The sequence below is a fragment of the Chionomys nivalis genome, chromosome 7 (assembly GCF_950005125.1).
Source record: "Chionomys nivalis chromosome 7, mChiNiv1.1, whole genome shotgun sequence".
NCBI classification, from domain to species: domain Eukaryota; kingdom Metazoa; phylum Chordata; class Mammalia; order Rodentia; family Cricetidae; genus Chionomys; species Chionomys nivalis.
The window spans coordinates 66,878,024-66,891,228 of record NC_080092.1 but is presented as its reverse complement, the minus strand read 5'-3'; the positions used below and the strand labels follow the sequence as shown (position 1 = coordinate 66,891,228).

At 40.5% G+C, this 13,205-nt stretch overlaps 1 protein-coding gene across 1 annotated transcript in view; it reads left to right on the top strand.

Moving 5' to 3' along the window:
- Ints2 (integrator complex subunit 2) overlaps positions 1–13,205 on the top strand; it is a 51,239-nt gene that overhangs the window by 31,613 nt on the left and 6,421 nt on the right. Inside the window, exons 17-20 of the mRNA XM_057775035.1 lie at positions 1,937–2,101; positions 4,658–4,859; positions 7,465–7,590; positions 12,574–12,772. Of these exons, the coding sequence (XP_057631018.1) occupies positions 1,937–2,101; positions 4,658–4,859; positions 7,465–7,590; positions 12,574–12,772 (692 nt within the window). The remainder of the gene's footprint in view (positions 1–1,936; positions 2,102–4,657; positions 4,860–7,464; positions 7,591–12,573; positions 12,773–13,205) is intronic.

The window sequence follows — 13,205 nt, the reverse complement described above, 5'->3', positions numbered from 1 at the left end:
TCATCTTATGATGAGGTTATTTGGATATAACCCTGTTGTAAGCTGTAATTATGTCAAATCTAAAATGCATTTGTGGCCAGGTGTAGTGGCTCAACCTGTAATCATAGCGCTCGGGAGGCTCAGGCCGTGAGGTCTCTGTAAGTTCGAGGTCATCCTGGTCTACAGGGGAGTTCCAGAATAGCCCAAGCTACACAGTGAGATCCTGTTTCAAAAACAATGAAACATGTGCTCCCTTTAAGCTACAGGGCACTGAGGCTCAGCAGTCCAGTGCACCTTGGAGTAGCGCCTGTTTTCCCCCGTGAGTGTAAGGCTAACTGAGCTACCTGCTGCTGCTGCCTGGTTGTAGCCCAAGAGTTTGTCTCATATTGCTACCTTGTAATGATTTCAGAGTGTAGTCTTTACCATGTGTATATCACTTCCACGACACTATAAATCTAAGAACTCATTAATCCAACTATCCTAAAGGTGCAGGCTGTCTTTGACATAGAGAACATCAATTTCATGTGGTTGAATCTAATAGATATTCACATAATAATGTATTAAAATATGAATGATATTATATACTGCTTCCTTTTTTCATGTTTCCTTTTTCATTACTTGAAATTTGCACTGAGGGCCTTACATTAAGCTAGTACTCTATCACTGAACTATATCTTCAACCCTCTGCCTCTTCTGAGGTCATTTTTCTTGGAGTCTTGGATAAGTATCATATCAGTTCATGCAGATTTACTTTATTTTTTGAAACTCCTCCATAATAGTTCATGAAATATTAATATGGATTTAATAGTTCAATTGTAAATATTATTAAATAGATGTGTAATAATTTTAGAAAGTCGATTTTTTTTTAATAAACCACCTTTCATGTTTCAGTGTGGTTTTCCTCTGTCTTTGAAGTTATGATTTTTCTTCTCTTTTATTGTTGTGGCTGGTTTGGAAGAGGAACATGAGCCTTTGTTGGACATGGTCAGCCAGATGGCTGCGTTTATTATAGCTTTACATAGTCTGTTTCTAAGAAGTTGGGACAGTATTTGGCAGCACTGGCCAATTAACATGTTTTACTGAAAAGAGTACAATATGTAGATGGGTTTGCATGTCTCTGACTGTTGGGAGTAGTTTTAGTTGTCCACGTGTTTAGAGATTTCAAGTTCAGCGCACTTGGGTTGTTACAGTGCCTTTTTTAGTGTAGAGTCCTGAGGTCAGCCATGGTGGCACATGATCATCTTAGCCCTTGAGAAGCTTTTGTTTTTGTTTTTTCTCTTTTGAGCTCCTGAAACAAGCTATGTGAAACAGCTTTCCTGATGAGAGTCGCGCAGTGGGGTAAGGTAAAGAAAGCTGGGGAAGGTTTGCTGCCAGGTCATCCTGAGCTTACTGCGAGTTAGTTTTCTTGGGACTTTTATTTAAAATGCTACACAGATTTGTTTTCTTAAATTAAAAAAAGAAATCTTTTCAGCTATTAGCATTGAACTTAGGCCCTCCCACAAGTGAGGCAAGTCCTCCGCCATTTTTCTACACTTCAGTCTTTGTTTTGAGGTAATGTCTCACTAAGTTGCCAGGCTCGCCTTGAACTCAGTGTGTATCTGAGGCAAGACCTTGAATTTAGGCTGTTATTACCTCTACTTCTGAACAGCCATGATTCCAGCTCCAAGCCTACCTAGAACTTCCTGAAACTTGGTATGTACCTGCAGAAGTGCTCTGGACTGCTGTTTCTGCCCTAGTTCCAAGCATGGTGTCTTCACTCTGCATATGAAGACGGTTTCTTAAGTTCTGATGCTAGAGAGCTCAAAGAGTGCTATGACAAACATTGTTAGCGACACTTATCTTCCTTATGGCTGTGGACTGCTGAACATATAGGGTGGGGAGGATTCTTTGAGAGAGACTAAGAGTCCAGTTAACTTACTGGTTTTTTTTGTTTTGTTTTTTGTTTTTGTTTTGAAAGGGCTGCACTCAGCTTTACTGCGTCTTCTAGCAACCAATTACCCACATTTGTGTATTGTGGATGACTGGATCTGTGAAGAAGAAATCACAGGGACTGATGCGCTGTTACGGCGGATGCTCCTGACTAGTAATGCCAAAAACCACTCTCCGAAACAACTGCAGGAAGGTGCAGTAGCTGCTCATCTTACCTCTGATTACTACTGTAAAGAAGTGCTATGTAGCTGGAATTTTCTTTGCTCTGTCAACCAGCTTCCCAAATAAAGAAACCTATTATTGATTATAAGTGCTCAGCCTTAGCTTAGGCTTGTCCCACTATCTTTTTAAACATATTTTTTAAAGTTAATTTAAACTATTTTTATTCATCTATGTTTTACCTAGGGACTTACTCCCTTTCATTCTGTATGTCCTATTCTCCTGCTTCCTCTGTCTTGCTTGCTGGCCCCTGGCATCTCCCTGGCATCTCCTCTTCTTTTTTCCTCAAGCCTAAATTTTCCTCCTACTTATTCTCTCTGCCTGGAAGTCTCACCTATATCTCAACTATGCTATTGGCTGGTCAGCTTTTTATTAGACCAATCAGGTGCCTTAGGCAGGCAAAGTAAAACAGCAACATACTTTATATAAATTAAACAAATGTAACACATCTTTACATAGTTAAACAAATGCAACACATCTTTGCACTGTTAAACAAATATTCTGTAATAGTCCTAGGCTAATTGAAATCTTATATTGTAAGCAATTTGTTTGGGGTAAGGATTTTGAACCAGTTCTTTGCTGTGCTGGGTATTTAGTGTTTGTATTGTTTCCATATTCTGTGTTCTATCACAAAATTTTTTAGAAAAAATCCCAAAATTCTAATCCCAAATTAGAAATAAATGCAGTAGAACATGGCAGTCTACTTGCTGTTATGGGTGATATTCCAGAGTAGTATCCCTGAACACAAATAGTGTGAGCCACACATTAAAATTTCATTAGCTGTATTAAAAAGTTTCAGTTCATAAGAGTTGCACAACCACTGGAAAGATTGTCCTTGCATAATCTTTACTCCTCTTTGAGGTGACGCCATTGGCCTTATTATTGTAGATTTAATTTCTTAGTTACAGTATACTATTTCATATGAAATCAGAGTGTTAATGGGATTGCTCTTTTTTCACAGATGCTCAGTTTTCACTTAGTGTTTATTTTATGCTTGCTAGCCAGATGTAGTTAGTGGCCACTCTAGTGGAGAGATAATTCCAGATATTTAATAACAGCAACCTTCAATGGGACTCCTGGAGGAAAGTATTAAGGAGTTTGAAACTTCTAAATTAGTAAGCCACAGAAGCAACACTCAGGCCCACTTTTCTGCTTCAGTGCTGTTTTTAAAGAACAGCCTGAGTTATCCAAAAAATGAGGTTAGCCAACGTGTCACTCATGATTTTTTAACATATAATTCACCATTTATTAAAGACAAAAGTGAATTTGAGTGGCAGATAGATATTTATTTTTTCATGTAGAATTAAAATGTATTTTTAGTTTTACATAATTCTTTATTGATTCATTGGGAATTTTACATCATGTACCTCAATCATGTTCACCTCTTAGTCCCTTTACATCCACCCCAGCTCTGCAGCATGCCCCCCCCAAAGAACCACCCAAAATAGTAACAACAAAACAATACAAAACAACCACCTCGCTCCTCTGTCTTTCCAATACCTCTTCATCCATCCTAGTGGCATTAGGAGCTGTGGTGTGTCATACATTGTACCCTTCTGTCCAGTCAGCTCCTCCCACAAAATGTTCGCTGGTTCAGGGTCTCTGGCTCACCATCATCACTGCTTCACGGAAACTCCTCAGATCTCCTAGTGTTGCCCAGTCATAGAAATCCTGCAGTTACTGTTCTGCAGGACCAGTCCCTTCACATGCTCCAGCGGGTCATAGATCGGGTAGATGATAGGGTGGGCCAGCTCCAGGCCCAGCCTGTGGGTCTGGGTGCTAGCTGAGCTTGTCAGTCTGGGCCACTGGGACTGTCCCACTCAGATGGGAGGTGGACCCAGCTCATAGAAGCCCATGTCATCCAGTCCAGCTCTCCCATGCCTGTAGTGAGAACCATCTCTTCCGTGGGAGGTGGGGCCTGAATTTTATGAAATAATATCTACACTTTTATGGATTTTCATTTATTTTTATTACATTTTAATTTATTTCATATGTGTTTGTGTAGGGCCTTGCACATGACACATTGCACATGTGGAAGTCAGGACAGCTTTTGGGAGCTGGTTCTATTCTTCACATGGGTTACAGGGGTGAGCTCAGGCATCAGGCTTCACTTGCCCAAAGCCTCTGAGCCATCTCACCTGCCATCCAAGAAGTTTTCTTTTTCTTTCTTTTTTTTTTTTTTAAATATTTATTTATTATGTGTACAATATTCTGTCTGTGTATGCCTGCAGGCCAGAAGAGGGCACCAGACCTCATTACAGATGGTTGTGAGCCACCATGTGGTTGCCGGGAATTGAACTCAGGACCCTTGGAAGAGCAGGCAATGTTCTTAACCTCTGAGCCATCTCTCCAGCCCCCAAGAAGTTTTCTAATGACTATATTAGCTTTAGTGAAAATTGATGGAAAGTTTTTCTTTTAACACCATTGCTTTCTTGATTTTTGTTTGTCCCCTTCTCTAAGAAAGCAGTGTCTATTTCTGCCTGGTAAACATTACAGAATTTAGGTAATGATAGTGACATTCTCTTTTCAGCATTTTCAGCTGTGCCAGTAAGTCACACACAAGTGATGCAGATTATGGAGCACTTGACTCTACTTTCTGCCAGTGAACTTATACCGTATGCAGAAGTATTAACATCCAATATGAACCAGCTGCTGAATCCAGGGGTTCCACGGAGAATTCTTCAAACTGTCAATAAGTTATGGATGGTTCTCAATACTGTGATGCCAAGAAGGTGAGTTCTGTGTTCTGCTGTGCACTGGAGAAGTGCAGAGCTTTGATAATTACAGGAAATTCAGTTGTTGGGGAAATTCGCATGGCCACTTCCATCAGTGTTTTTGAGTATGTAACAATGAAATTCCTTTCTGAAGGTAGATATTTAAAGATACAGACATTAGCCAGGTGCAGCGGTGTCACTCTCCAATCTCAGCATGCATGGATGGAGAATAGGCACATCTGAAGTTGAGGACAGCCTCATGGTAAGATTTGTCTCACACGCAAAAAAAGATTTGTTCCATTTTAAAGAATACTTTAAGAAATAAAAGCTATTAGCAGTTTGAGAAAGTTCTTTTAAAGTAGTTTTCTCTGTGTAGTTATTTGAGGCTGACTGTTTCAGATCACTGTGTCTCACCTCATGGCTGTGGTTCCAGAGTCTGCTACTTCTTGAGTCATGTGCACTGCTTTACATCCCTGATCCCCAGGCCGTAATCCATGCAGTTAGATCTGCATCTGCAGCAGGAGCGAGGCATCAGGATGTCTGAAAGCAGAGCAGCAGATGGTGCATTGTGCAGCAGAGATTGGAGAACAGGGATGCGCTTCCCTTGTGTTCTTCAGTTGGTGGGTGCTAGTTCATAGATTGCATCTTAACACCTGGCCAATTGGACAATAGTAACAGTGGTTTGACTTAGCTGAGAGCTTGGTTTAATAGTTCTGGGAATTGGGAATAGTTATGCTTTTAAATTCAAATGTTATTTAACATCAAATTAATAAATACCCATAATATAATGTCTATTTCACACTTTTCTATTTTAGACCCTGACTACTCAGAGGAAACCAGTTTCAGTTTAAAAAAAAAATTCTAGCCAGGTGGTGGTGGTGCATGGCTTTAATCCCAGCACTTGGGAGGCAGAGGCAGGTGTATCTCTGTGAGTTCAAGGCCAGTCTGGTCTACAAAGTGAGTTCCAGGACAGCCAGGACAGTTTATATGGAGAAACCCTGTTTTAAAAACAAAACAACAGCAACAACAATAAATCTAATATTTACATTCCTTCATTTTAGCTCAGTAATAGGCTTTGTGTTGGTATGTGATGTGAGTGCAGGTGCCTGAGGAGGCCAGAGATAGTGAGTGCCTGGGAGCTGGAGTTACAGGTGGATGGGATTGAGCCACCTTACTTGGGTTCTGGGAACTGAATTCCAGTCCTCTGGAGGAGCAATAAATGCTCTTAACTTCTGTAATAATGCCCTGTTTTAAAGCCTGGATGTGGTGGAACATATCTGTAACAGGAGTACTCATAAGGCAAGGTATGAAGATCAGGAATTCCAGGATATCCTGGCATACACAGGGAGAATTTATCTCATCTGTATAACTCTGGCTGTTCTAGAACTCACACTGTAGGCCAGGCTGACTTGAACTCAGATTGCCTCCTGCTGGGATTAAAGGCTCGTGCCATCACCACCAGGCCCTTTTTTCCCCTTGCTAATATTGTTCCTATATTTTCCATTGTTTTGGAGTTTCTTTCTTTCTTTAGTGTATTTTAATCTTTTTCTAAATAAAACTTCTTGTAAATGTCTGGTCCTTGGATCCTGTTTCATATTTAAGTGGCAAGTTCTGTGTGAGATACTGTAAGAGATCAAGTACCATCCATGGGTGTATTTTCCTCGGCAGTTCTCTTATATGGTCAGTTTAGCCATATCTGTAATCTGCTGGATTTCAAAGTGACATTTTACAGTGAGATATATTATATTTATGGGGCTAGTACAGTTTCAAAATTGTGGTAATTTTGATTTTTTACTTTTACTAAACTTTTCCTCTTAATATGCTAAGTGTGTTAGGATTGAGTTTTTAATTTATATTCTTCCCAATTGCTATGATCATTCCACCTCTGCTGCAAAGACTAGTGGCTGCTGTGTTTGTTGTTTAACTTACATTTGCTTTAGAGACATAATAATATATCATAGATGTCTAGTTTTCTTTTTGTTTGTTTGTATGTTTTTGTTTTTTTGAGACAGGGTTTCCCTGTGTAACAGACCTAGCTGTCCTAGAACTAGCTCTTGTAGACCAGGCTGGCCTCAAACTCACAGGGATTCACCTGCCTCTGCCCCCCAAGTGCTGGGATTAAAGGTGTCTAGTTTTTAATCCTTCAGAGTTTATTTATTCACAGGGCAGGGGATGTAGCTCAGTCGGTAGTGTGCTTGCCTAGCATACATGAAACCCTGGGTTCCACCCCCAGCAGTGCATGAACCAGTCATGGTGGCACATTCCTGTGATCTCAGTGCTCGGGAGGAGCTGCAGGAAAATCAGAAGTTCAGGTCTCCTCAGCTATATAGTGAGTCTAGGGCCAGCCTGAACTACATGAGAGCCTTGCTCAGAAACGAACAACAAAGGAAATCCAAAGGTTTTTCACACTGTTTTTTCTCTTTCTTTCTCTTTCTTTCTTTCTTTCTTTCTTTCTTTCTTTCTTTCTTTCTTTCTTTCTTTCTTTTCTTTCTTTGTTTACTTGAAAATATTTTCCATCCTTCTTTTCTTCTACCTTCTTTTTTATTTATTTATTTTTTTAACAAAGGACTAAATGACCGTTGAAACATAGCTATTATGAACATGTGACTTTTTTTTTTATCAGGTTGTGGGTAATGACGGTTAATGCACTCCAACCTTCCATAAAGTTTATACGACAACAAAAATATACCCAGAATGATTTGATGATAGATCCTCTCATTGTCTTGAGATGTGACCGGAGGGTTCACAGGTAAGTTATTTGAATTTCATTTTTTTAAAAAATAGAGCTGTACTTTGTAGAATCAAAAGAAATGAAAGAAAATAATTTAATATTCTGTTTCTGTTATAAATATATAAGTAATATATATTGTGTAGCTTTTTGGTTTTCTAGCTGCATATATTCATAATTTATAGTCAATGTATTATTTAGTCTGTGTACAACAAAATCTCGTTTTAAAAAAAGGCATTCTTGGCTTTGGTAGTCATGAGTAGGGCTTTTCTGTCTCTTGAAAGGCAGCCGGTGAAGAACAGCACCATTGCTAGCTCACTGAAATGACTTGCTTCTCATGTTTTATTTTGAAACAAGGTCTCACAGTATGGTGCGAGAGACCTTGAACTCCTGGTTTGACTCCTGACTTTCCTGCCTCAGTTGTCTTAGTGCTGGGATTCGAGGCGTTGTCACCCTGATTTTAAAGCGCTGGCACATTTCCATGTCATCCCATGCTTTAGAACTGCCACCTGTTTGATGTCAGTTGTGATGTTAGCTTCACCAATCCCATATTTGTCTCTGCTTTCTGGCTAATTGTTTTGAAATGGCTTCATTTCAAAAGGCAGAGGTTAATGAACAGAATTTAATATTTGAATTTCAAGCTGTCATTCTAAGTAATCGTAAAGGTAACTGAATGAGCAGCCTACCTTTAGTGATCGCCATCGCCATGGGGAAGAAGGTAGATGTATGGAACTCTAACTAGCGTGGTCCTATGCCGCTGAGTGATGGACTAAATGAATTGCTGTTGGTTTTGGCTTTTTTTTTTTTTTTTTTTTTTTTTTGAGTCAGGATCTCACTGTGTAGCCCTGGCTGACCTGCAACTTGCTCTGTCAACCAGGCTGACCTTGAACTCACAGAGATCTACCTGAGTACTAGGATTAAAAATATGCACCACTGTACTTGATCAAAATGAATTTTTTTTTTTTTTTCGATACAGGGTTTCTCTGTGTAACAGTTGTGGCTGTCCTGGAACTCCCTTTGTAGACCAGGCTTGCCTCAAACTCACAGAGATCTGCCTGCCTCTTTCCTGAGAGCTAGGCTTCTTTAAGCATGTGCCACCATCGCCCAGTTGAATTTTTTTTTTTAATGTTAAGAAATACTGTGCTGGGAGCTGGAGGGACAGATTGGTGGTTGAGAACGCTGGCTGCTCTTCCAGAACACCTAGGTTCGATTCCTAGCACTCATATGGCAGCCTACACCTGTCTGTAACCCCATTTCCAGGCTCTCACACTTTCACACAGACATGCATGCAGGCAAAACACTAATAGAAAATAAAAATAAATTATTTAAAAAAAAAAAAACAGAAAAATCCTGAACACCTTTAATCCCAGCACTTGGGAGGCAGGTGGATCTTTGAGTTCAAGGCCAGCCTGGTCTACAAAGTTTTTTTCAGGATAGCCAGAGGTATACAGAGAAACCCTGTCTCAGGAAAATAAAATCAAAACCAACCAACCATCCAACAACAAAAACAAAAAAGAAAGAAAGAAAATGAAAAGAAATACTGGGCTTGGGAGATTGCTCTTCCACTGCTTTTCCCTGGGATTGGAGTTTGCTTTCCAACACTCCAGCACTCTCAGGCTGCTTACAGTTGCCTATAACTCTAGCATCAGGGGATCAAACGCCCACTTCTGGCCTCATCAGGCACTGTACTCTGTGTAATACACATATCCATCTATACACATACACACACACACACAATGTAAAACATAAAGGGTCTGGAGAGATGGCTCAGAGGTTAAGATCACTTTTTGCTCATGTAGAGGACCTACATTTGGTTCACGGCACCCACATGGCAGCTCACAACCATCTGTCACTACAGTTGCAGGGGCTCTGACTTCCTCGAGTACCAGGCACACATATAGTAAACAGACATACATGTGGGCGACACTTATACACTTTAAAAAAATCTAATATAGCCGGGCGATGGTGGCGCACGCCTTTAATCTCAGCACTCGGGAGGCAGAGGCAGGCGGATCTCTGTGAGTTCGAGACCAGCCTGGTCTACAAGAGCTAGATCCAGGACAGGCTCCAAAGCCACAGAGAAACCCTGTCTCGAAAAACCAAAAAAAAAAAAAAAAAAAAAAAATCTAATATAAAGTAATTTCAAAAGAACTTCATATAATTTAAGGCATAAAATCTTTCTTTAAGGGCTGGAGAGATGGCTCAGTGGTTAAGAGCACTGTCTGCTCTTCCAAAGGTCCTGAGTTCAAATCCCAGCGACCACATGGTGGCTCACAACCATCTGTAATGAGGTCTGGTGCCCTCTTCTGGCCAGCAGGCATACACACAGACAGAATATTGTACACATAATAAATAAATAAATTAAAAAAAAATCTTTCTTTAAGAAAGTTAGGAAATATGTGGAGGAGATGGGATCTGAGTAGCATTTTATAGGATGGGCACAGGGCAACTTCAACTAAAACAGGTAGTGTTGCATAATGGTATGTGCATGTAATTCCAGCATTTTGTGGGTCCAAGCACTTGGATCAGGAGTTCAGGGTCATTGTCCTCAACTATGTGAGTTTGAAGACAGTCTGGGCTAGAATTAGACTCTGTCTGTGTAAACAGATGGGCTGGCGAGATGGCGGAGGAGGAAAAGGTACTTACTGCCAAGACTAATGGCCTGAGTTTGACCCTTGTGATACAGCTGGTGGAACTGACATACATATACCCAAATGCGCATGCACACAAAATACATGAACGAATAAAAATGTAGAGACGAACAACCCCAGCAGCCAAAGAACCTCCACAGAACCACCACAACCACCAGAGTGGACAGCATAGCGATGGTGTGGTAGGTGATCGAGGAAAGCTGCTCCGCTTGGTCTTGGCTCTTTTGAAACAAGCTCACTATCCAGTCCAGGCTGGCCCTGGCCTCATGCTGCTCTTCCCGTGTCTCTGGAGGGCTAGGATTACAGATGTGCATCTGCATGCCCTATTTTCATGGAAAATATTTTGAGAAGAATATTTGAAGCAGAGGGTTAAATATCGAGAAATGTGTGCTTTCCGATTGAGAAAATAAGTTGAGGTTAGACTATGAGAGGGCTTTGACTTTTAGGCAAAATAGACTAAAGTGCCTGCTGTGAGGACCAGAGTTCAGATCCCAGAACCCACGTGGGAGACGGGGATAGAGGCAGACGACACTGGGATGAGGTACGTTAGCCAGGCAGCTTAGCCAGATTCATGCACTGAAGGTTCAGTGAGACATGGTCTCAAAAAATAAAGACACTTTACATTAACCTTTGGCCTCCACATGTGTGAACGTGTGTCTACATCTACATTAACAAATACATACAGTGCACACACACAAAAATAAATTAAAAAATAAATCTATCTTGCATATTTTTATTTGGTATCTCCCAGTAGATGACATTCTCAAAGTGATAAAACTTTTTTAAAAAAATCACCTAAATATAGTTTGCTGAGGTCAAGCTTTTGTAGGAAATAGGAATCAGTAGAATATGCTTGTGGCTAATGTATTTAAACCGACAGTGTAGTCTAGAAAACAGACATTTCTTTTACTCAGTGTTTGACTTTATTCATTATTGTGTGGGGGAAATGATATGCATACTCTGACATGTATGTGAAGGTCAGATGACAACTTCATCAAGTTCCTCTTTCATGCCCCACTTATGTGGGTTCCAGGTCACAGGGCTTTCATGGCAAGAGCCTTTATCTGCTGATTGTAAAACAAATAACCTACGTTAAGAATCGGCCCAAGTAGATGACTTCGCCTCGGTGCTCTGTTGAAGTTTGCTGTTAGAATGGATGTGGTGTTTTTGTAGCTTGAACTTTTTGCTTGAGAACCTTTACTTATATTAGTAGGTGTGTATTCTTTTTTTTTGTTGTTGTTTGTTTGAGACAAGGTTTCTCTGTGTGGTTTTGGAGCCTGTCATGATACTCGCTCTGTAGACCAGCCTGGCCTCGAACTCACAGAGATCTGCTTGTCTGTTTCCTGAGTGCTGGGATAAAAGGCGTGCACCACCACCACTGGTCAAAATACTCATTTTTAAGAATTTTAATTCATGTTGTCATCAACAAGGACTCAGCCAGTTTACATTTACATTCCATTGTAGTGTTTTATATTGTATACCTTCTTGTTCATTTATCTTTCAGAAAAACTTTTTTAATAATTTATTTTTATTTTATGTGCATTGATGTTTTGCTTGCATGTATGTCTGTAATGAGAGTGTTGGATCTTGGAGTTACAGACAGTTGTGAGCTGCCATTTGGGTGCTGGGAATTGAACCCAGGTGTTCTGGAAGAGCAGTCATTGCTCTTAACCACTGAGCCATCTCTCCAGCCCTTAGAAAAGTAGATGGGCCGGGCAGTGGTGGCGCACACCTTTCATTCCAGCACTTGGGAGGCAGAGGCAGGCGGATCTCTGTGAGTTCGAGGTCAGCCTGGTCTACAGAGTGAGTTCCAAGACAGCTAGGGCTGTTACCGCAGAGAAACCCTGTCTCCAAAAACAAAAACAAAAACAACAACAACAAAAAAAGAAATACAATTTATTTATTGTTTTGGAGGGCAGTGGTCCTGCTCTGTGGCCCTGGCTGACTTGTGTTTACCACCCTCGTGATTCAGCTTCCCCAGTGCTGGGATTATAGGCAAGCACCAGGACACCCGGTTTAGGCCTTTAAGAATGAGTATTTTATTGGGAAAAGTTGTTAAACTGTGTTTTTCAAAGTATGTAAACTGAATTGGTTAAGTTCTAACTAAGGTTTGTGTGTGTGTGTGTGTGTGTGTGTGTGTGTGTGTGTGGTTTTTCAAGACAGGGTTTCTCTGTAGCTTTAGATCCTGTCTGAAACTAGCTCTTGTATACCAGGCTTGCTTCGAACTCACAGAGATCCGCCTGCCTCTGCTTTGCGAATGCTGGGATTAAAGGTGTGTGCCACCACCGCCCGGCTAAGTTCTAACTAAGTTTTAAATTGATATTCTTCCTGATACATTTTCTTCTTTGTTTAGGTGCCCCCCACTGATGGATATTACTCTACACATGCTGAATGGGTATCTTCTTGCATCTAAAGCTTACCTTAGTGCCCATTTGAAGGAGACAGCAGAGCAAGATCGGCCTTCCCAGAACAATACAGTAGGTTTGCTTGGACAGGCTGATGCCCCGGAAGTTACCAGAGAAGAGCTGAAAAATGCATTACTGGCTGCTCAGGTAAAATTTGCTAAAATTAAATTAAGTCAAATGGCATGTTTGTTTGTTTGTTTGTTTTCTGTTTCTTTGGGGTGGGTTTTGAGACAGGGTTTCTCTGTATAACATCTCTGGCTGTCCTATAATTTACTCTGTAGACCAGGCTGGCCTTGCATTTACTGAGATCCACCTGCCTCTGCCTCCCGAGTGAGGGATTAAAAGGCCACCACCATCTGGCAATGTTTGTTTTAACTAAATAAATAGATCACACATTGTGCCCTGTATACACACTGTTGATGTTGTGAGTTCCTTTTATTTTAGAATCTAAAACATGATCATCTTTGCTTTTGAGTATCAGGTGGATTTTCACTATGAAAAATTAATACATATTTTAATAAGATTTATAGTTAACAAATTTAAGCCTTTTATCAGTTTTAAGTTATATCTTCACTTGATC